The sequence below is a fragment of the Spinacia oleracea genome, chromosome 6, assembly GCF_020520425.1.
Source record: "Spinacia oleracea cultivar Varoflay chromosome 6, BTI_SOV_V1, whole genome shotgun sequence".
In the NCBI taxonomy this organism is placed as follows: domain Eukaryota; kingdom Viridiplantae; phylum Streptophyta; class Magnoliopsida; order Caryophyllales; family Amaranthaceae; genus Spinacia; species Spinacia oleracea.
Genome location: NC_079492.1, coordinates 141,854,622 through 141,880,245, shown reverse-complemented (window position 1 = coordinate 141,880,245; position 25,624 = coordinate 141,854,622). Strand labels below are relative to the sequence as shown.

The following is a 25,624-nucleotide window of genomic DNA, read 5'->3' as shown; positions in this document are numbered from 1 at the left end:
ATAGGATTCCAAAACCCTTTCCATAACTCTATAAATACGTGCCTAGGGTCACATATTTTAAGAGATTATTCAAGTATTCAAAGTGAGTTTTTGAGAGAAAATTCAGACACATTTCTTACCTAAGAGTGCCGAAAATCTTTAGTACCTTAAGGGCGATTCTAGTTGGTCAATCTTAAGGCGGATCCGGACGTGCTGTGGACTATCTACGGAGGGACGACACTTGGAGTCCTAAAGACTTGTTCTTGTTCGGTTCGGGCGCAGCTAGGGAAGGCACGCAACAAAGAGTATGCATCTAAACTATGCTATATGATTATGTGTAAATAATATGTATTCCTGGCTAAATGGTTTTTCCGCATGATTTATGAATTGTCATATGTATCATAACCTAACACAGTTGTCATCCATTAACTTCTTACGCAAGAACTCATAGCCCGACTTAATAGTAATCTACCCCATTGCAAAATTCCAATACTTGAAATCCTCCACCCACTCCTTCGGAATTTCCATAGCCAAGATAGCAACCACATCGTTCCAAACAAACCTTTCCCTATCCAAATCTGCTTTCCAAGAGAAATTTTCAGCATTAATGAAATTACTCACCCTCCATTTTGCAGCCGGGCCAATAAGTTGGTTCGGCTTAACTTCTGGAATTGCACCCCTTACCCAAGGCATACTCGACGCTAGTACTCCACTTCACTATTTTCCACCCTCCTTCAAACTTCACCTTTCGCATGATGAAGCCCTTTCCTCCCCCAAGAGTCACCTGAAATCACCCTCCTTTCACTTTCCATATTAGCACCCCTTTCTCCCACAAAACTTGATAAAACCCTAAAAACCAAAAGTTGGAGATTAATAGTGAATCTTTGAACTTGCTTAAACAAATCATTCAATAACGCTACAGCTCGGATACCCAGACCCCCCCCCCCCTCTTTTTTTGGTCGCTGAATGATCCCTCTTCCCACCTAATGCATCCCCTTCTCCCCTTTGTTGGCCCAGAAAAACCTTGCAACTAAGGAATCAATCTTGTTTGTCACATACGCAAGAAGCTTTAAACACCGCATAACATGGGAAGCATTGCTAAGCAGGACTGACTGAATTAAAACCACTTTCACTGGCTGAGGAAGACGGAAGGAAGACCATGCTAGAATTTTTTCATGCACCTTATCAATAATGAATTGGAAGTCACCTTTTTTCTTCCTTCCCAAGTCAATAGGAATCCCCAAATGATTTCCTAATTTTTTAACCTCCCCCATTGTTAAAATTTCCTTCAAAGTCATCTTCACTTTTTGAAGCGGGGAGAATTTAACATATGTCTTCTTATAATTCAATTGCTGACCCGAAATCTTCCCAAAATCCTGTACTATTTGCATAATATTCACACAACTCTCCCCATGTGCCCTAAAAAATAGCATGGCCTCGTCCGCAAAAAAGAGATGATTAATCGAAGGAGCACGTCTACTTACCTTGATACCTTTGACCAATATCCTTTGAGTAACATCCAGGAAAAGATATCCATGCAAAAGAGAAACAAATATGGAGACAAAGGATCTCCTTGACGAAGCCCACATTTGGGCTTAAACCCCTGTGTTGCTCTGCCATTAATAAGAGCTTTATATGACACCGTAGAAATACATTCCGAGACCAAACCCACCCAATGATCCGAGAACCCATAACCTTTCAGGACCTTCAAAATAAACAACAAATTCACCCTATCATAAGCCTTTGACATATCCAACTTAATTGTTGTCAGATCGCTCATTTTAGTCGAGTTAATCACGTGCATGAGTTCATGACTCAATAAGATATTATCCTCAATGTATCGTCCCGGTATAAAAGCGTGTTGATAATCTGAGATTAGCGAGGGCAAAACCACTTTCAACCTTTTCGTTGTTTTCACCATACACTTCGAGACACACTTATAGATCGTATTGCAAAACCCTATCGGTCTAAAATGAGCTGCTACTTCAGGGTTCACCTCTACGGGAAACAAGTGCAGTAAAAATTTACCATGACTAAATATCAATTTAGGAGCAGAAGCCACATCGTTCTCTAAGAAAATGAAACAGCAAATACACCCAAAAAAAAAAAAAGGAAAGGCTTCATCATCTAAGGATAACCTATATAAAATTAATGACAAATTTCAAAAGATAAATAATATGAATATGATTTTAGCATATTTCCAATTCAAGGAACAATAAATCAAGTGAGTGCCTAATGAACCTGCAGCCAAAACCAGAAACACCTTATGCAGACATGCAGTAGCAGTAGCAGTTGCAGGTTAATCCGGCCCTAGTAGAAGCGGCAAGTCCAGTTTTGGTGTCGTCGAAAGGGACAACAATAAAATTATCATCACCAATTTTCTTCATCATCTTCCAACGTAGTCCAAATCATCCTGAAATATTTGACAATGAAAATGCTTGAATACTTGGTGACAAGTAAATGATCATTTGCAGTCTCAAAAGGTAGAGCAAAAGGTGATTACCAGAATAAGGAGAGAAACAGGATAAACAAAAGATATCCAAGTTTGATGAGACGCTTCTTCTTTTCCCAATTTAGCAAATTGAATATCTCGGTCACATCAACAAAGTGCTTGTTTTCCATGTACCTAACAACGTAGAACAATGGCATTAGCTAATATCTCGGTCTCTTTATTCTGGCATTAGCTAAAATGCATATATAGTCCATTATAAGCTATGTTACCCGGACTCGTATACTTCAGCTATTTGGTATGGGAAATCTCGTGTATTTAGACTCTACTCCTTAAGGCCAAAGGAAAAAAATAAATATGACAATCTAAAGATCAGCTGCCACACCACTCGTCAGATATCTTTCACTGCTACGATGATTAAGAGTCTCCTGTTTAGTCTTTCGCTCATCAGTTTATCTTTAACAAGTAATGCCTATTGCATATGATGCGCATCGCACGAAGAGATGCATAAGCATTAGGCATTTTCCCCAAGACCTCATTCAAGTATCTCTAATATTGATGACAATGCTATAACAGATCAACACCTACCACTTATCCAAACATCACTTTAGTCCACTTTATAGTTTATACTGTTTGTCCTCCGGTCCTCCCCTTCGCATCAAACACCTACCGCTTGTCCAAGACCTCATTCTAGTTGCATCTACCCCACAAAGCAGAGCATAAATGATCATCATTATCACTACCCCATTGCCTCAAAGAAGCTCCTGCAAGAAGCGGGGTAAGGGGGGGTCGACTGTAAGCAACCTTACCCCTGCAATTGCAGAGAGGTTGTTTCCAATTGACACAAAAGCGATAACGGGACGACCATCTTCTACTTCATGGAAAGGAAGCGAAGAGGTTTTAAGACACCTTTTGATTTAGTCCATTATATCCCACAGCCAAAAGAACAAATGAATCTTTGGCTCCATCGGAAATGGACAGTGTAGGGCATATATGATAAAGGTATAAATTCAAAAAGGTAGTTCCATAACAAGAGTATTCGGGTTGCTTTCCCACAATCATAACACCAATTATTCCGGCTCGACACTCGCTCCACCGACGTACTTCCTGGTTACTAGACACCTTAACATAAAGGTTCAAAATTTGACAGGCAATGGATTAAAGCGGGCTTGCATCTGTCCAGTTAACTATCTTTATCTTGAAATCCTACTTGGTTGTTAGTATCTTGTCCACATGGAAATGATGATATGACCTCCAGCTTAAAGGGAAAACCGAAAGAAAATTATCTGTACTTAATATTCTCTGGCTCTTACCTAGAAGCCTACTGTACTCAGAATCAGAAGCAAAGAGTAAACCAATATTCATCAGGGCCCTAGACAGCCAACCTATGAGCTCAAATCTCATTTACACGATCCTCGACAAGGAAGTCTCAAGTGGCCAAGTAGACATCCCTTTATGACAAATTTGTTTCAATCAAGCTACAAAATCCCGTCTACAATCCTCACTGCATGCCAAACGTTGCCCACCCCGTGTACTTACTATTTATGTTGCACAAAAATGGGAAACGGGTTTTGCCCCTGAGTTTCCGAATTCCGGACACAGGACATGTGAGCTTTCATCAGAGTTCCCATGCATCATAGAATACCATCATCTTCACTTACTATGGTCCCTTACTTGGCTTCATGAAAACTACCTCATTTTGGTCAGACAACCTGATAGCTCACCCGAAGGATCATGTCCACTTAATTTCAAGGTATAGTGAGCGTTCCACATGGTCAATAAGGGTCCAACAACTCCTTAATACTGAGCCTCAGTCCAAAACACTACGTGCAATACCAAGCTCAACCACTCCTTAAGGTGCACTTGAGATCTATGAACATGACACCAAGCCTAACCTCTTATGGGATAGCTAACTTAGGTTACCTCATGGTCTGTCTACACTCATGGACACATAGTAGGTTAGAGCCTTAGAGGTGATTGTTCAGAGCTAGGCCTGGTTATTGGACAGGGTAGTCCAATGGATATAGGGTTAGGGTCAAGTTAATAGGGCTTTTATTGGTCAGGGCTCTTATTGGACAGGGCCTTTATTGGACAGGGTCATTATAGGGTCAAACTTATACTACAATTATTTTGAAAATTAAAATAGTAATGATACAAAAAATTACTTGTATAGCTTCGTATTCCCTTGTACTTGCACATGGCTCTTTTGTTTTTCATTTTTCATTGCTCGTTTATTGACCCGCCCACTAATGACCCGTTATTGACCCACAACCCGCTTTTGACCCGCCCATTATCGACCCGCTAAAAATGACCCTTTTAATACCCGACCCTCTTTTGACCCGCCCCGACCCTGACCCGACCCGCCCGATAACCAGGTCTATTCAGAGCTAAACATCTCTCAGAGGAGTCTAAATCTCTGTATATCAGCCCTATTCTAATAATCAAAATCATCCAAAGAAAATCAAAGAATGAAAAAAGCCACCAAATTTCAGTATCAAATATATTCTAGAAATCAATTATTAAATCTCATCCAACTTGTTAAATAAAGAAATCCCAAATGGCTAATATTATGTGTCGTGATAGCAAATGCACTGATATGCCAACAAAAGTAATGAATGAGAAATTTTACTTCCAGATAGGTTTCAAACAAAAGAATCTTCATGACTGAGGAAACAACGACACACAAGTAAACCAAAAATAACTTTTGCTGGTTTATTGAACTAATGGATGCAAAATAAGCATTGAAATAATGGATCCATATAGATCATCATGCCGACAAACTCTAATGTCACTGAAGAATATGACTTCGGAAATTTCAAAATCTAGATGCTATGGCCTTCCAAGCTATATCTCATTCTGTTAGGATTTAAAAGAATGTACATATATATAACCAATAGAAAAAGATTCACCCAGAATGCGAGAACGGGAATGCAAGAGGTAGGAAAGCTGAGAAAAAAAACAAAAAAAATAAGCAAAAAGAGTGCCAGAAGTTTCTGAAGATTGGTAAAACAAAATTAAACAAGAAAACCAAGTCCATTAGAAAAGACATGTTGGCTGTTTGACAGAGAAAATAACACAGCATGAAAAAAATTCAGTACTGTTTGAGAAGGGATAGATTTGTAAGACTTTCAAGGCAGTCTGCTTTGCTTTAATTTGGCAGATATATTTAAGGGTAAATATGCTTCAATTCATGTTCTTTACTAGTCACAAATAAACCTACATAAGGCCATGAAAGATCTGTTTGAATCTTCTTATTCAAGGACATTATGTTTAATCATCAGAAAATGAGATGGCAAAAAAGGGATGTAATTCTGCCTAGAGTTGGTACCACGGCATCCAGGTTCTTAGAGAATCACAACTAAGATTTAAGGTATGGTTAATTCTCCGTTGAAGAGGGAACAATGTCATACTTTCTTTCTAGCATCCCTCTCCCAATTAGTGTTTTTGTTAATATCACGTCTTAAGTTGCAGTGACTACTGAGCATTAAAAAGAAGCAACAAATATATCAACATTACCCATCGCAAAATCTACTTCCATCATTTCAAAGTCAAATTAATGAAAAGACAGTGAACCAATAAAATAATCCTAGATATGAATTATCTTCATTGGGAAGACCATTGTATCATCCTGAACTCTCACCAGCCGTCTCAATGGCTCAATGCGAAGACCGAAAGAAGATTTCTAGGATATCACGAGATTCATAAGACATGTCCAAACAATAATTGTCCACAAAAAATCTTTACTAAATTGGGTTTGTGACTCGAAACTCGAAAGGGTAGTAGGCAACATAATTAATTGACAGAATAAGTTAACTTAATTTCTGACATATTCTCTCATGATTTCCGTAAAAAATCTTTACTAAATTGGGTTAGTGACTCGAAAGGGTAGTAGGCAACATAATTAATTGACAGAATAAGTTAACTTAATTTCTGACATATTCTCTCATGATTTCAGTAAAGATATCCACAGAAATTGCTAACGTTACAAGATTTATGACCCAACTGATTCATTTTCCAAATTGTAATAAAAAGTTGCAAAGACCACCGCCCCGAAAAAGAAAAAGGGAAAAGAAGAGCCAGTTAAGAAGCTTACATTTTGACATTGAAGTAGAGGTATGGGGCACACAAAAGTGCCATAATCCAATGACCCGTCAGAAGAAAAAGGAGGAAAAGTCCTCCTTGGATTACATATTCTGGCAAAACTACTTGGTTTATCCGAACTGTAGAGTCATATGGGTTGATGTAATCGAATTCAAGATCCGCCAAGCACATAAGCTGCAAGAAACTTCTGACTGGTAAGAACAGATCTTCCCACATATACTTAAAGAAAAACACAATTTTCATCACTAATGCAGGGCCACTGAACAAAAACTAATGTTGTGAACCCTGTAATTTGTTTTGAAACGAGGAAATTACTTTAGGACTCAACACAAAGAAATGTACCATGTAACAATTATTACAGTCAAGTATACTAGAATATAGCTATCAGCTATCAATTCCATATCATATCCCTCTGTACAGCTGAATCACAGGTGCAGGTTACAAAATATTTGTGTTCCTTGTTTGTTAATGAGAATTTCATATATTGTATAAAAAGGTATACATCGACATCAAAAATCATCAGACAAGAAACATCAAATTGACGTTTCTCCCTGAAAGTTAATAACCAATATGTGAAATATAGCAGAACGTTCTAACAAGAAAAGGGAAAAACTTATGCAAAAAGATAGAAGAGTGATGGTCAAAACATAGCATTAATCACTCCTTGGCAAAAAATTTGCATATCGAAAAGAAACACGGGCAGGAAAGACAGACTTGTTCTGATCCTCTCAATGCTTCAATGGCTTCATGGGATAAGGAACAACTAAAATTCTACTCATTCAACTATTTCTGATGGAAACTACACAGATGACTTTATTTCCTTGCAACGCAATGACAAGCACAGCCATGGTAAAAGTAAAAAATAAAACTTACAGCGACATTATTTTTTCCCCACCCCAGCAGATACAGTCTTACTTGCATTTTACACTTCACAGTATCTATACCCTATTTCCTCCCCTACAAGGCTGCAACAATTATATTGATAATGCATCAAGTCTAGGTGACTCGACACTTCATAATGTAAGACAACTGAACATGACTTGCTACTAGCACGGTAAAGCAAGCACGTGTCCAGTGAAATAACCTAACCAAACCTGGCCTACACTTTTGGAGCATGTCATTAGTGTTAATCCTCCTTAACACCAATGTCCACACAAATCCCCCACCTTAAGAGGTACCTTCATCTTCCAAATGAAAATTTCTACCGGAAGGTGGAAACTTAGGCAGTCAATTCAAATAAACCTAAAAAGATTAAGAAAAAGACCTTGATGAATCCTCAGTATAGAACCCTAATAAAGAAGAAAGATCCTGTACTTTAAGGTGTTTTTGTTTGATTTATTAACTTTTACTTTATTATATTTTTGGTAAACACATTTACATCTTACCTCCTTAAGTCCTTATCCCACAATATTTACACCTTTCTACTCCCTCTCTATTACTATATCAACCTTTTTTTCTTACACCCACCTACCTTTCTACTCACATTTTCTTACTTTATCCACCTTTTTCTTACACTCACTTACCTCTCCTGGAAACAAGAGTCTACAGATGAGTACATTTAAGAAAAAAGAATGGAGAAACAAGTTTGCATCGACACTCAAACAGAAACAAGTGAGTAATGATTTACGCTCTTAAATTCTTCCATCAAATTCATGTACTCTCCCAGCTATATAGCCAGTTGGATTGCCTGCAAAGTCATAATTTTTTCATGCTTTATCTAAAAGTCTAAAACCTATCTCCAAAAATCATCTAATTACTGCACCAACTCAGAATCTACCCAGAATCATCTAATCACAGCTTGAGCTTACAGCAACTTCAGTCAACAGGAATATTTACAGTTTGCAATCCGATCAACCAATCCACCAATCCACTCTACCCCAATTCTAACCTCCATTCAGACTCTGGAATTGACATCACAGACCCTAAATTATGTTGTGAAGTGTGAACTAACCCGATAACTCGTTGAAATGTACTTTAAAAGTCAGCACTAACTCACTAAGATCAAATGGAACTATTCAATGTCACATAATTACTGTCAGACATACTAGCATATTTCTTTCAGGGTGTACAATGACAAATTTACAGGTACAAACCATTTATCCATTTACATGTACAATCCATTTCTCCATTACCAAAGAGGCAAAATTTTCAAGGGTGTACAATGACAAATTTACAAGTACATGGCCCTTTCGGCATAATCTTATCTATCTCTTGCTCAGTGTTAAACTTGAAAGTGGGGGTGGGGAGGTACCCACTACCTAGATAACCACAAAAGGAAATAATATAGATGTGATTGCAACAAATTCCAAACCTTTCCAACTAGTCTCCCTCTTTTACGGTAAAGCTGCCATCTATTGTACACAACCATTTTTGCAACTTCCTATTTCAACTTTTCTTTCCAGAACAACATCTTATGATATTCCAGGGTTTGGAAAAATAAAGAAAGTTTGCATACCATGGCGATAAGAGTGGGATTACCTCTAAACTCCAAAAAATATCTCCATGGACAATACTTCGCCCCTTTGTACTTCAAAATAGGCTATAACTCCTTTAATCAAACACATTGAGATCATTATTCAGATCAAAGGTTCACTATCAGCTTCAATTAGTTTCCCTTTCATGCAAACATTAAGATCTAATACTCAATCAAATAAGATGTAAAGCGTCCCGGCTATACAAGACATAGAGTTAGAGGTTTATCCCTAGTCTCTTAAGGTTTACTTGTCCCACGGCGCCACGAAAGTCCTCCCTCTAGCAAGTAGCAATCTTTCACAATATTACCAATTGAAAAGAATGTGTGCCTCAAAAATACATTGCTTTATCCAAATACTACCCAACAAGTCCCTCTCCACACCGGCCACCATAACCCGGAGAAAATTATTAACTCGGATTGGCAGTAAGGCTTGAAAGACCGATGATTTTTTTCCAAAACAGACGAAGAATTAGGATCAAATAGCGCAAATTCAACTTTGCTACTCCGTAATAGGCTGGCCTTGAAACTATCAAATCAAATTCTCAGAATTTAAGCCTTGTTAAAATTCCCGCAAATTTATCAAGTAGTAATTAAATCAAGAGCTAAATTGAGATAAATTGAATTGAACAAAATCAAAATTGAAGAATCAAATATATGTCAAACTCAATTAAGACGCAATTCCGAAAACAAATAAAGGATTTAGAAGTTCGAAGAGAGAAAAAGAACCTGGTAAACAACGAGGACGAGCAGAGCGATGAGGACAAAGAAGGAAATCAGCCATGCGAAGAGGGCAATCATGGTCTTCTTTTCTTACTTTCTATCTCCTATATCGCTCTCTTTGTTAACGACGACAACGACGGTGACGGCGATGGTGACCTGTTTTTTTTCTGGTAATAGGAAAGGGGAGACGGAGTATGTGGCCGGCACGGTGGTGGTTGTACGTTTCGCACGACGGCGACGACCTGGGTTTTCCGTTAAGTCGTGGGGAATCGTGCCAGCAGAAATGTTCTGTTTTTAGAAAGAGGAAGAAGAGTAGTAGTTGGTTTCCGTTTCTAAAAGTGGAGCAAGTCGTTGATGTGGAACTACTCCGTAATTCACAAAACACAACTAGTTAAACGAGTCATCGGGCTTTCTTTGCTCCTTTATATTTATTCTACACAAATTTGTCAAATAACCTATTTCATCAGTCAAGTTCTCAATATTATTTCATTAATTTTGTCATGTATTAGTACACATACACCTAAGTCAACTAATATTAGGATATCGGTGTAAACACAAATTTCAAGAGTCTGCAAAATAATAAACTCAAAATAATATGAACAAAATATATTTTATTGATTTTTGAAGTTTCTGGGTACAATCTCTAATATTTGCTCCTCTGATTCGATCGCCACTTTGTATTTGACTTGGTTCACGGACCGGATTGATTTGTACTTGAATGAGGGCCTTCGGGCTTGATCTCGTTCAAGAATGTTGATGTAGAAATAGAACGGCACGTCAGTTTTGTATGCTTGTTGTTCTTCTTCCGTCGGGATTATTTGATGTTGCTCACGAACTGGCTTGATCTTCTTGAATAAGGGCCTCCGGGCTTGACTGGCAGGGAGAAATTTGAGAGTTTTAGGTTTTGTCGTCTGTTTCTCCTCTCTCCCCAGTAAATGAGGTAAAAAGGCATATTTATAGGATGAGGGAAGCTTTTAGGGTTTTGGGTGTTCTCTGGACCTTTTTGTTTGGACTTGGTAGTTAGGGCGCATTTATAATAGTTTAACTCGTTTCGGTAACTTTAACAATTAAAAAGATTTGGGTTTGATTAAAAATAACTAAAATGGGCTAAATTAATTTATGCACCCAAGTTAATTAATTTTATTGACCGTCAAATAATTAATGAGTCAGTACTTTGACTTTTGACCCAAATAATATCCAACGTGGCACAGTAGTAAATTTTCCGTGTGTACGGAGTAGAAGTGACCTAGCAGATCATTCATGTCACAGCAGACCATCGGACATCAGATAAGACAGATCAAGCAAAGCAACCGCAGGAAGTACCTATTGAAAGTACCACAAGTCCTCAAGAACCGCGCAGACCCTTAGGTCTGCGGGGCAACGACCTGCTAGACGACAACATAGATACGTCGTTAAGCAAAAGGACAAACAAACAAGTACATCACTAGCGTACACGCGGCAACATCTGAATAGGCCAAAGTACTGAATAGTACGCCTATAAATACTGCCGTCCCCATTCATTTGCGGACACGTTCAATAAAAAGTACAATTCTTAACCCTCTCTACTTTCTCTCTCTAGAACATTATCTCATTTGCTGACTTAGGCATCGGAGGGGGTTTCCTCGGTTAAACCCCCGAGGTTAGCTTACGTTCGTTCTGTCCGACAGGGCAGCATCGCCAAGCAGGGCAACATCATCAGGCAGGGCTCCCCCAGTTCCACACCCGGAACAAGTGGCGCTAGAAGGAGGGGGAATTCCCAGACCTTGCTTCTAAAAGATCTACCCTCTCACGCAATGACTGAGTCAAGCGAACCGATAATCCAGCAGATAGAACCACCCACCTCAAAAAACAACCAGAGAACCACAAACGTACCCTTATTCGGCATGCCTCAGAGTCTTGGTCCGCCAAGAGAGACACCACAACCCAGAGCTATGGCAACCCCTAGCCAGGGCCAGGGTATCCCAATTCCAACCAGTGCTTCACTAGCACGATTGGGGGCACAGTTCTCACCCGACCAGATGCGCACAGCAATAGAAGTCCTGACATTCCTTACTCAAACAACCCCACAAGCCCAGGTCATGAGAACAGCCCCAGAGGTTGAGGTTGAACAGAGGAGAAAACGTCCCAGACCCCAGCATAGTCCGAATGTTTGGAGGAGGAATCTGCAGCAGGACATGGAAGGGGCTGATAATCAAGAGTATGAAGCAGAGAGTATCACACCAAGCAGAGCTCAACCCCGGGCAAGGACTGAGCAAGCACACAGTCAAAGACACCACTCCGTGTCAGGTATGCCCAATCCCATCCGAGCAATAGTTAAACCTGATAATTCTCCCTTCTGCGATGAAATACTCTCTGAAAGAATGGAGAAGATAAAAATGCCCACCTGCAAATACTCCGGAAAGACAGACCCAACGAATCACCTCTCTGCCTTTGGGGGACATATGATGCTATATACCAATACAGACTCTATGTGGTGTAAGGTCTTTCCTTCCACTCTAGAGGGGATGGCACAGAGCTGGTTTGGTAAAATACCCAAAGGCACCATAACATCTTTCCGGCAGCTAGCTATCTTGTTTCGCACCCAATACGTGGCAAACATTGCCAGAGAAAGGATGACAGGGGAGCCGATGTCAGTCATCCAGGGGCCTCAGGAATCTCTGAGGGAATACATATCCAGATTCAATATGGAGGCGTCGAATATACCCAAGTTGCAGCAAGAGGTGGCAGTCCTGGCCATGATGACTGGTCTGCGGGATGGAGAGTTCAAGAGTTATCTGGGCAGAAAATCATTCACAACCCTCGCAGAGGTGCTGGGAAAAGCAAATGAATTTATAAAGAGTGAAGAAATTGGCAGAGCAACCTCACGTCGATATGTGGCAAGTGAGAACAATTACGGTAGTCAGAGCAAGAAAGAGCCATACAAAAAAGAATACTCAGACAGAAGAGAAAACCCACAGCCAAGAAGAGACTGGCAGGGACCAGGCAGAGGCAAAGGTAACGAGTTTAAAACTGAGAAAAGGGGGAAGTTTAATGAGTATACCCCCTTAGTGGCATCCAGAACTCAAATTTTTGCCATCAGCAAAGAGGACGAGAAGTGGCAGAGACCTCCCAAAATGTACAACAAGTACAGGGACCCAAAAAAGTACTGTGACTTTCACAGGGACCATGGCCACCTCACAGAAGAGTGCACTCATTTGAAGGATAATATCGAAGATCTAATCCGAAGGGGATACTTGACTCAATTCAAAGCAAAAAGCTCGTATAGCAGGACTTATGAGAACAGAGATAATGATAATAGGCCCGACAATAAGAAGGCGGAACCCAAGCAGAGCTACCCAGCAGACCAAAAGAGAATGGGCGACATTTTGGTCATAACAGGAGGGCCAGTTTACGCGGGAACCACTGTTAGCGGGGCCAAGGCCAGTGTGAGCGAATTCAAGCACCAGGTTAATTACCATAATTCTGGCAGGTGGCCCGCCCCTCCAAAAATCCCGCAGTGCACTTTCACAGAGGAGGACTGTAAAGGCATAATATACCCCCATGACGACCCCATGGTACTAGCCCTGAATGTAGCAAACAGAAAAATCCACCGTATTCTGATAGACGGAGGTAGCTCTGCGAATATCCTATTCTGGCCTGCTTTCCAAGAGTTGCAAATTGATGAGAAATATGTAAGATCAGTCAATTACCCAGTAATCGGATTCACAGGAGCCACAGTCATACCAGAGGGGATAGTCAGTTTGCCGGTGCAGATTGGCCAAGGGAAGGATATCAAGGATATCATGGTAGACTTCATGATTGTGAAAGTCCCCGCAGCCTACAACGTCATTCTTGGCAGACCATTCATCCATGACGCAGGGGCTGTAGTCTCCACTTATCACCTTACCATGATGTATACGACAAATGATGGCCGCTCAGCCAAGGTAAAAGGCAGTCAGGAGCAGGCCAAGAAGTGCTACCACACTGCGCTAAAACAACCACCCAGACCCCCACCACTGGCAGAAGAAGAACTTCCCCAATCTCGAAAAAGAAAGAGAGCAGAGCGCAAAAAAGACAAGTTGTTAAGCATGGAAAACTTCGAGCATCGGGAGGAAGGTCTGTTGGAACCCACGCCAACTGACGAAACTGAGGAGATAGAATTAGAGGAAGGGTTGACAGACCGGACAGTTCGAATTGGCACAGACGTAGACCTATCCCTCAGAGTGAACCTCATCGGTCTGCTGAGAGAGCACGCAGACATATTTGCTTTCTCAGCGGATGAAATGCCAGGGATTGACCCCAGTGTCATGGTCCATAGACTGAATGTCAGCAGAGAAGTTAGGCCAGTGAAACAGAAGAAAAGAAATTTTTCGACAGAGAAGAATGTGGCCATCCAAGAAGAAATCAACAAATTGCTAGCAGCCAAGTTCATAGAAGAGTGTGATTACCCAGAATGGCTGGCTAACGTTGTGATGGTAAAGAAAGCAAACGGTCAATGGAGGATGTGTGTAGACTTCACGGACCTAAACAAGGCCTGTCCGAAGGACTGTTACCCATTGCCCAGAATAGACCAGCTGGTTGATTCCACCAGTGGGCACGCTCTCTTGAGTTTCATGGATGCATTTTCCGGCTACCATCAGATCAGTTTACTCGAATCAGATCGTAAGAAAGCTGCTTTCATCACAGACGCTGGAGTTTATAACTACAAAGCTATGCCATTCGGCCTGAAAAATGCGGGTGCAACCTACCAAAAGCTTGTAGATAAGATATTCGCACAGCAAAAGGGCCGGAATGTGGAAGTATATGTGGATGATTCCATAGTCAAGAGCAAAAAAGAGGCCAATCACATCGCAGACCTGCGAGAAACATTTGCTACGTTGAGACAGTACGGCATGAAACTAAACCCAAAGAAATGTGTGTTCGGTGTTAAGTCAGGAAAGTTCCTGGGATTTCTGGTCAGTGAAAGGGGAATAGATTCCAACCCCGAGAAGGTGGAGGCCATACTCAACTTGCCAGAGCCAAAGAACATACGAGATGTGCAGAGGTTAACGGGAAAGATGGCAGCACTCACTCGTTTTATCAGTAAATCTGCAGATAGATCCCTCCCATTTTTTCAGGTACTGAAAGGCAACAAAACATTCAAGTGGGAAGCAGAGCAAAAAAAGGCATTCGCAGAGGTAAAGAATCACCTAAAGAGCCTCCCAACAATAGCCAGACCAGAAGTAGGAGATGTTTTGCAGTTGTACATCTCGGCCTCCAAAAAGACTGTAGCAGCAGCCTTAATAGTGGAAAAGGACAAAGCCCAACAACCAGTATATTTCGTCAGTCACATTCTCAACCCCGCAGAGCAGAGGTACCCACTGATCGAAAAAATGGCCTTCGCAATTATGATAGCTGCCAGGAAGCTGAAACCATATTTCGACGCTCACAAGGTACAAGTATTAACAAATCAGCCTTTGGAGAAATCATTGCGAAGGCTGGATACCTCAGGCAGATTGCTGAAATGGGCGGTAGAACTCTCAGAGTACGATATTGAATACAGGCCAAGAACGGCCATAAAGGCACAGGCATTAGCAGACTTCATAGCTGAGGCATCGTACGAAGAAGAAGAAGAACCTCTGGGGACCTGGCAGATATATGTAGATGGCTCAGCCGCGGTAACAGGGTCAGGAGCAGGCATTATAATGACTTCACCAGAAGGTAATGTCTTTGAATATGCCATAAAGTTCAAATTCAAAGCCTCAAATAATGAAGCAGAGTACGAAGCAGCGATCGCATGCATTCAAATGTGCAAGGCAGCGGATGCTAAGAAAATCGTGTTGAAAACAGATTCCCAGTTAGTGGCCAGTCAGTATAAAGGCGAGTATGAAGCTCGAGAACCGTCCATGCAGAGGTATCTGGCACTGATGAAAGAAGCAGTAGCCCAGTTGGAAAGCTTCGAGATCCAGTTGGTCCCCAGGGCAGAGAATAGCCAAGCAGATGCTCTCTCAAAATTAGCAAGCTCTTCGCTGCAAGACCTGGAAAGAACAGTGATGGTGGAAGTACAAGAAGAGAAGAGTATCGATAAGAGGCCCATGGTAAACGCCATCAGCACAGAGCCTCAGTGGTACGACAGTATAGTATCGTACAAGCTTGGCAGGGGTCTCCCTACAACAGAGCCAGAACAGAAGAAGATAAAGCGAAATGAACACTGGTTTGTGATCTACCAGGGCAGATTGTACAAAAAATCCTTCTCCCTACCCCTGCTGAGATGCGTCTCAACAGAGGAATCACAGAGAATCATTGAAGAAATTCATGAGGGCATATGCGGTAATCATATTGGAGGTAGAACACTAGCTTTGAAAGCCCTCAGAGCAGGGTACTATTGGCCAACTATGGTGAGTGACTCGCAATCATACGTGAAGAAATGCGACAAATGCCAGAAATTCGCTCCAGTAATCAATCAGCCCTCAAATGATCTGCAACCAATCGTCAATCCCATACCATTCGCTTAGTGGGGAATGGACATCCTAGGTCCGTTTACAGCTGCGAGTGGAGGAAGAAGATACTTGATCGTGGCGGTGGATTATTTCACCAAATGGATAGAAGCAGAGCCCACAAAAAGCATAACAGCGAAACGAATGAAAGACTTCATCTGGAGAAACATCATCACAAGATTTGGCATCCCAGAAAGTCTGGTCTTTGATCACGGGACACAATTCGATTGCACACCGGTGAAAGATTATTGCGCAGAGCTAAGAATCAAATTTGCTTACGCATCAGTATGCCACCCACAGAGCAACGGACAGGCCGAGGCGGCGAACAAACAAATCCTTGGAGCTCTGCGAAAGAAAATAGAGGATTTTAAGGGTGCATGGGCAGACCTCATACCAGAAATTTTGTGGTCCAATAGAACAACTGAGAAGGAGGCGACAGGAGAAAGTCCCTACAAGTTAGCCTTTGGAACAGAAGCAGTATTACCGGTGGAGGTTGGCCTGCCCAGTTTCAGAGTGCAGTACTATGATGAAAGCACTAATGAACAACTCATGAGGGAATCGTTAGACCTTCTGCCAGAGGTAAGGTTGCTAGCAGAGCTGAGGCTCACAGCAAACAAAGAGAGAATGAGCAGAGCTTACAATAAAAGAGTCAAGCACAGGCCTATGCATGTGGGAGACCTGGTACTTAGACGAACAGCAGCTACAGGAAAGGGCAAGGCAGAGGGGAAATTCACTGCAAATTGGGAAGGACCATACCAGATCACAAGGGAGATAGCCCCTGGCTCATATCATCTTATGACAATGGATGGAAAAGAGCTAAAGAATAGTTGGAACGCCAACATGCTCAAAAAATACTATGTTTAGTACAGATGACCTATATAATGATAAGGCAGGATAAGCCAAAATTATCCCTCTTTGTACTCCTTCTTACAGAATACATATAATAAAATGAGCTTGGCGGTTCCAAGAAAAGATAAAGTAATAAGCAAAGCACGACGTAACTTAGAAATACGTCATGATACACACATTCAACAGATGACTTGACTTGATCACTCAAGTCAGCTGAAGAACAGTGTCATGATGAATTTCTAAGTTAGAATATCGCAGAGCAATTTCTGAGTTTTGCCTTGGCTAGAACCAAGACAATTCAAAATTGGAAACAGCCCAAAAGGCTAGTTAGAATATCGCAGAGCGATTTCTGAGTTTTGCCTTGGCTAGAACCAAGACAATTCAAAATTGGAAACAGCCCAAAAGGCTAGTTAGAATATCGCAGAGCAATTTCTGAGTTTTGCCTTGGCTAGAACCAAGACAATTCAAAATTGGAAACAGCCCAAAAGGCTAGTTAGAATATCGCAGAGCAATTTCCGAGTTTTGCCTTGGCTAGAACCAAGACAATTCAAAATTGGAAACAGCCCAAAAGGCTAGTTAGAATATCGCAGAGCAATTTCCGAGTTTTGCCTTGGCTAGAACCAAGACAATTCAAAATTGGAAGCAGCCCAAAAAGCCTATTTAAAATACGCAAAGCAATTTCCGAGTTCTTGCCTTGACCAAAGCCAAAGCAATTCAAGGTTGAAGGTAGCTCAAAAGGCTAGCTAGAATACCGCACAAATGTCACAGAGCAGTCCCTAAGTTTGCCTTGGCAAAAGCCAAGACAATTCAGAAGGGGAGATAGTAATAAAACATGCTATAAAGCTTGACTTTGATCAAGGCTAGAACTTCCAAAAGACAAACAAGATATCAAAAATTGGCTAAGTACCTAGAAAAAACACGCATATCAAATGCCGGCGGCTATACCTTCATTAAAAACCAAGGAAACAAATAAAGTACAGCCCTACAAAATGGCTCTGGGCAGTAAATACACCAGCCCAGCTCAAGAATATCTGAGAAGAAAGGCAGAAATGAACTAACTGTAAATTGTTCCAAAAACAGAATGGCACAAACGCCACCACCCAACAGGGCAAACCCTAAATAATATTGTTTAAAAAACTAAACTATTACATAACAGGCCCAGTCACACAAGAAGAACAGGGGGATAGCCGCCACACCCATTATTCGTCATTGCCTGCAACATCATCTTCATCTGAGAAAGGCAAATCTCCAGGGTGAATGTTCTCGACGCAGAAGTCGGGCACATCACTAGGCTCTACGGCATGACCCTCATCAGCTTCAGCCTCCCGCAGTTCTTTAAGAATGGTAAGGTGTAGGCCAGCAAGCCAGTCCTCTTCGATTAAACTCCAATCAAACTGCGGATATTTGTGCTTGATTATGAGAGAGGCCGCTTTCCACCCGCCATCATACCTCTGCGTTAGAAGGGCATACTGAGCGTCAGAGCGACAAAATTCTCGCACAGCAGCAGCCACCTCCTTTCTGCACAGAAAGGCGAAGTTCTGCCAGCTCATCAGCATGCCTCTGCTCAACAAAGCTTAGCTGCCCCGCCAAATCCTCAGTGCGTTTCCTCTCCGCCTCCACCTCCGCCTGAGCTTTAGCTAAATTCTCCCCAGTTAGACGCAGAGCTACAACCTCACTAGCCAAGTTGTCTCTTTCGACGGATATCGTCTGAACATTGGCATTGGCAATAGTGAGGGAGGAGGATGCTCTTTCGTTTTCCAAGGTCAGGTCTCGGATCTGCTTGTCCTTTTCTTCAAGAAGAGCAAGATGTTCATCATGCTTCCTCTGATAGAAAAAAAAGAAGTCACAGAGCTCCTTCACAGCAACCCCAGCCTGCAAGTAATAAAAAAAAAAATGGCTAAGTACAAAAACATGCAAAAAATGGCTAAGTACAAAAACATGCAAAAAATGGCTAAGTACAAAAACATGCAAAAAATGGCTAAGTATAAAAACAGCATAGATTCAAAAGCTTCTTACCTCTAGCACTTTCTGGCAGGCATTAGCCCCAGGGGTGTAAACACGCTCAAGGGGGCGGTCAGCTGGCAGTGTTAACCCCTTCAGCATCCGGTATGCCAACGTTCCGCCTTTCTCTGGGAAGCTGGCATACAAAGACTCGTTAGCTCTAACATCCCAGTGAGGAGCGAAGATGTCATCGCTAATCGGCGCAGGGGAGAAACAGGCAGCCAACTCAGGGTTCACCGCAGGGCGAACATCAATGGCCTCCTTCTCCAAAAATTCCCCGTTCCTAATATTCACAAAAGCAGGAACAGAGGACTCAGGCAACCTCAGTTGCTCCTCCAAGTAAGCAGCAAGAGCAGCAGATGAAGTAGGAAGAGAAGCGGTGCTTTGGTTAGCAGGGGCAGAAGCTTGGGCCTGCTCCTGCGAGCGAGAACTCTCCCCAGTGCAAATGCGCTTACCTGGGCGCTGCACAAAAGGGACGTCCTGCTCCTCGGCCACAATCTCCACCTGCTCGGAGATAGAGGAATTCACAACTTGGTCAGGATGAGCAGATTGCAATTGGTCTGCAGCAGTTCGCGTAACGTCAACAGAAACGCTTTCCGTCTCAGGACGAGGCCGACGTTGGCCCGCAATATTACCCCCTCCCCGTGTGGTCTGACCACGCCGAGCAGAGGCAGATATAGAAGGGGTAGCCCGAGAAACAGGGGCAGAACGTGGCGTTGAGGTGCTCGCCCCAGCGGTTATTCCTGCAGAGCCCCCCCCCTGCTAGTGCGGCTAGCCACAGAGCCCCCACCTCTAGCAGTACGACTAGCAGCAGAACTCCCCCCTCGAACAGTTCGTCGAGAGCTTGCTCTGCGTCCGCCAACAACATCAGCTATGGTACGATAAGCATTGGCGGGGTCTTCAGCTGGCTCGTTAGTCTGAGGGGTTCCATCAGCAGCTAAACCCAAGGAGCTCATATCAAGGTGTTGACGACCTAGCAGGACAAGGAAACATAAGAAGATGTTATTTAAACCCAGGGAGCTCATATCAAGGGGTTCTAAAAATATATATAAAAAAAAAAAAAAAAAAAAAAAAAAAAAAAAAAAAAATGTACCATGAGGATGAGTGTTGCACAAGTGCATAGCGGAAAGAACATCATTCCGCAGAATATACATCGACTGAGGCAGCCAATTCTTAGGGGCACGGCCGACGTCCTTTCCGTTCGCGTCGCGCTTAATCACTGAGTCGAACCACTCATAAGCAGCATCCTCCAAGTTATGACCAACCAAAACCTCCACACCCTCCATCTTGCCATTTGGAGGAACAAAGCTACGAGGCAAAGGAAAGTCAGCGGGAACTCGAAGCCAGAAGAATCGACCCTTCCAATCCCTCTGCCCAGTGGGGTTGCCCAAGCAGGTCATTTTGCCTCGAGCAGTGTAAGTGGTAAACCAACCAATGCTCCCTTCCTTATTATCACTGCTTCGAATACAGTGCAGTCGTTTGCACAAAGAGAGAGTCTCAGGGAAGCCTTTGAAACGCACCACCCACAAGTAGCAGACCAAAGTCCGTATAGCAAACGGATGAAGCTGCGCCAGGCAAACATTAAAAGCCTTCAAAAATTTGGCCAAGGTTGGATCCAAGGGAAAGCGCAGCCCAAAGTCCAGATGATATGAATACAACCCAATATGACCAGGGGGAGGAGCAGTAATACGAGCATCATCTGCGGGGACAACCAGCTCGTATCCAGGGGGAAAAGCATAAAGCTCCCTTCCAACACCAGGATAATCATGTTGACGAGCTGCTTTGAGCCAATCCACATCCGGCGCAGCGTTTAAGGGACCATATGAAACTTCAGGAGCTAAATAACTCTCAGTGGAGCCAACGGGCAGATCTTCCTCAACATACAACGGAAACGGTCGGAGAAGCCCCACCTCCTCGAGAATAGGATTCTCAGGATGATGCTCTGCGTCGCCGCTACCACTGCTAGGACCACTTGCCATCGGAGAACGTCTGCGGTAAACATGCAACGACCCATCAGTACTCCCAATAAAAGGCCCGTCTAGTTGATCAAAACTGTCCAACCAAGCTACTTCGGCCAGGGGTTGGATGTCTAGCCCAATAGGGGCATTAGGGGGAGGGTTCAATCGAACCGCACTGGCCAAATGTTCATGGCGCAGTTCTCTAAGACGTTGACGAAAGGCAGGAGTAGGCCCTGACACAACAGGCGTAGCCCTGCCAGCGACGGGGGACACACCCCCAGAGGAAGACCCACTGGAGATAGATATCACCGCTGGCTCAGAACGAGGGATAACATCATGCATAGACTTAGTTCTATTCTCTGCTACTGTCCTAGCCTCTTCATCAGAGGGTAAAGAGACAGAGGAGGGGGAAGAAGGAGAACATGGCTCGGAGGAATCGCTCATATACCCAGGGCTACTAGGGTTGGCACTATCAGAGGTATCAGACATGTTGACTGAAAGAAAAAAGAAGAAAGAAAGAAGAATAAACAAAGGGTAGAAGGAGAAAAGTCAAGGCAAAACGACAGAGAAAAAAGAGCAAAACGACACAAAAATATACATGTAATGTAAAAATAAATAAATAAAAAAAACAGAAGAGAAAAGGAAGAAGAAGACGAAAAACTCCAAGAAACGCAGAAATGGCGAAGCCAAAAAACACAAACACTCCCACATTTTATTCAAAGAACACATACCACAAAAAACCCACAAAAATTACTAAAACAGTTGAATGTACATGCAAAACCAAAGAATGCAGCAAAGAAAAAGCAAAAGAATTACCTGGAAAAGAGAAGGGCGAAGAAAAAGGTTCAACAATGGCGGACTAGAAACCCTCGAAGAAAAACACGAACCCAGAAAATCTCGACAATTTCAGAAGAAAACACCACCACCAGCGGATGCGAAATCACCAGAATAATACGAAAACACAAGAAAGCAAAGAACTTGGAGTTAGAGTGCTCGGGAAATGGCGAAATTAAGTTCAAAGCAAAGTAAAGTTAGAGGAGAGTAAGAAAATGAAGAAGGTAAGAAAGAGGAGAGAGAAAAAGAAAGTAACTGAAACCCGTATTTAAAAGGAGAATTAAACGGCCAAGATTTGAAGACCCTTCAAGTCACCTACCTGGATGAAGGACACGTGGGGCGCAATAAACCATGACGGTTTATTTTCCTTCCAAATGCTAACTACAGTAAAACCACGACGGTTTATAAAAAAAAAAAAAAAAAAAAAAAAAAAAAAAAAAAAAAAAAAAACGTACAGACAATCGCGCAAGTTATGACCGGAAAGAGCAGGTCTAACTCCAAGTAGTCAGCCCTACTCTTGGGGACTAGTTGTACAGGATGCAGCCAAAGAACACTGAAAGAGCAGGTCTAACTCCAAGTAGTCAGCCCTACTCTTGGGGACTAGTTGTACGGAGTAGAAGTGACCTAGCAGATCATTCATGTCACAGCAGACCATCGGACATCAGATAAGACAGATCAAGCAAAGCAACCGCAGGAAGTACCTATTGAAAGTACCACAAGTCCTCAAGAACCGCGCAGACCCTTAGGTCTGCGGGGCAACGACCTGCTAGACGACAACATAGATACGTCGTTAAGCAAAAGGACAAACAAACAAGTACATCACTAGCGTACACGCGGCAACATCTGAATAGGCCAAAGTACTGAATAGTACGCCTATAAATACTGCCGTCCCCATTCATTTGCGGACACGTTCAATAAAAAGTACAATTCTTAACCCTCTCTACTTTCTCTCTCTAGAACATTATCTCATTTGCTGACTTAGGCATCGGAGGGGGTTTCCTCGGTTAAACCCCCGAGGTTAGCTTACGTTCGTTCTGTCCGACAGGGCAGCATCGCCAAGCAGGGCAACATCATCAGGCAGGGCTCCCCCAGTTCCACACCCGGAACACCGTGCCTACAAATTGCCCCCTCGAGACTAAGTCACGTACACAATTTAGAGTGTTTACTCGTGATTGAGTCTCGTACTTTTTTATTTTAACACAAATTTAGCTCTTGCCACTTGACCCATAAACTACCTTCGTTTACTTGGACTTGAGGTTTGTATTACTGGATGGGTTGACCTTTCTCATTTTTTGTTTTTTTCTTGGGCTTGATATTGGACCACCTTAATTGGATTTACGAATTGAAGTAAGAGTTCCATTGTCAAACAAATGCCCACTCATCATCTTTTTTTTCAATGATAATTGCTGGCACTAAATTTGAAGCTCCCAATTCTCAGAGTAGTCCTTGATTCCCAAATTAAATACCACGAAATAGTCCACCAATGTTTTAGATAAGATTTGTAAACAAAGTTTATCTTTGTTGTGGTTTGTTGTGGTTTGTTGTGAGTTGTAAACCGCATGAACTTCTTAAACAATGTTTACTTCTGCTATATAAATACCACCGTGGTTTCCAATCATTAACGACGAAGCTGATCGAAAAGCCTGGCCCAAGAAAGAGCATAACATGTCAGCTGGCGGATTAGAAGCCACGGTGCTTTCTATCAGAAGCTGTCGTTTTCGAAGCTATCTATCATCCTTAATTCAAGCTATGACCATTGTTCTTGACCCATCATACAAAGAAGGAACTACCACTTTTCAAATGAAGTTCATTCACCCGATATAAACAACGGAGACCCTGTGTTCCTGACTTCATAAAGGTGTCGTTACGATCTCGCCGTCATCGTGATGCCATGAAGGAAGACAACAACGTCTGAAGAGTTGGATTGTTATTTTTTATTTTTTTTCTTGCAGGTTAATGGCCTTTAATATGAAGGAGATCGAAGCAGCCACCATGGAGGAGAAGCTCGCTGGAGTCCGACTGGCTTGATTGAAGAAGAGTCAGTCGTTTAGTTCGTGCCGTAGTCCACACGAACGAAGTTTATGCCTTGCCAATTACGTGCCCCGTTGACACCTTAAAGATCCCTATGCCAAAACGCGGAGCTACAATCATAACACCTTGTGCTGACAACATCACCAATCCCATATATACCAAGAAGGAGACACCTTGGAGAAGCTGCGAAGGAGACCGAAGAGAGCAGTCCGCGAGGAAGAGTTACTCGATCGTACGGAGACTGAAGATGGAGTTGTCCTTTAGTCCGACATGCTTGATAGTACAGAGCCGTTCTTGAGTTCGGTAGGAGCCGAAAAAGCTTGATCGCACTCTGCTGTTTGTTGGTCCGAGGAGCTGTCCGCATTTAATTTGTTTGAACGTCCGCGTTCACCGTCATCGAATCCGAGAGGAGCTCTGAGTCCGCGCTGCCGACTGTCCGCAGGAGGAGCTGTTTGAAAACACCAAGGAAGAATAACCCAGTGGAGATCAACATCGAACCATTGTCGCCGAATAGTCCATGAAGGAGCTGTCCTTGAGCAATTGTTCTTGTCCCTGGCCGGTGTACTATCCTTGTTCTTGGAAGACCGTAGAAAGAGCAGTTCGTGAATCCGTCAAGGACCGTCGCTGCTACTGTCGTTGGGGGTCACACTACCTTACACCGAGCATTACTACGGAGGCTAGGTATAACTTGAACTGCGTTGTTTCGATTTCCATGGTGTTTATTTTAAACCTCTATCTCTGCTTTCTTTCGTTTCATGGAGACCTTGCTTTTTGTTTGTTCTTTTACAGCAACATGTTATAGGTGATAAATGCCTTCATTAATATGCCAAACAAAATTTGTCTTTCTCCTTACCTGTTTTACGTGAGTTAGTACCTCTTTTTTATTTTTTCCTTTTTATTTATTTATTTATTTTTTATTTTTTTTTATTATTGATCATAATGATGGGTGATGCCTTTGATGGTGGTCCAACTCCCAAGGAAACTTATCTTATGCCTATTCACGTAGCTTATTTGATGGAGTATTAACTTTTGATGTACAAAAGACAATTTTTTTTATCGGTTTTTTCATGAAATGCCCCCGAGGTTTGCAAAAATGCACCAAATACCCTCGCGTGTTTCGAATTACATAATATACCCCTATTTTTTCGTACTGTTCATGAGATGCACTTGGAGTTAACGGACGTTAGTCTACCGTTAGTTACAATTTACCATTTTACCCTTAATGATGTTTTTCGACATAAATTCCAAAAAAAATCTCAAACTTCTTCTCTTTCTCTCTCATCTCCCCTGTTCTTCCTCTTCCTCTCTCCTCTCCCCTGTTCTCTCCTCTCCCCTGTTCTTCCTCTTGCTCTCTGGTCGGCGGTGGTCGATCTCCTTCGCGCGCCACCGCAATGTTCTTCGGTGTAGATGGAGATCCTTCGCGCGCCACCAAATTTAAATGGATTGTTCTTGAATTCACTCCTCCCTCAATTCTTAATTGTGCTCTCTACCATTATTGACCAAGGTTGGAAGCTTTAACCGTGATGACAGGTAATCTCTCTCCTCAACTCCTCCCTCGATTCTTTTTCACTGTGTTCTCTTTGTGATGTTGTTGTGTTGTGAAATTGGGGATTCTTTATAAATTAGGGTTCTTTTATTGGGGGTTTGGTTAAACTAGGGTTGTTTTATTGGGGGTTTTTCGGAAACTAGGGTTCTCGACTGGGGCTTTTTCGGTAATTGAGTGTTGGTAATTTTGGGATATCATTGTCGATTTGGGTAGTAATTAACAAAGAAA

General features: G+C 42.3%; 1 protein-coding gene across 1 annotated transcript; it reads right to left on the bottom strand.

The window, feature by feature from the left end:
- Positions 1-1,991: 1,991 nt before the first annotated feature.
- LOC110784393 (protein cornichon homolog 4) lies at positions 1,992-10,111 on the bottom strand. The gene is made up of 4 exons (XM_021988848.2): positions 9,729-10,111; positions 6,522-6,703; positions 2,483-2,605; positions 1,992-2,392 (listed from the first exon to the last, which is right to left on the bottom strand). The coding sequence occupies exons 1-4, from the start codon at positions 9,798-9,800 to the stop codon at positions 2,350-2,352; spliced, it is 420 nt and encodes a 139-aa protein (XP_021844540.1). The 5' UTR covers positions 9,801-10,111; the 3' UTR covers positions 1,992-2,349.
- Between the last annotated feature and the right edge of the window lie 15,513 nt (positions 10,112-25,624).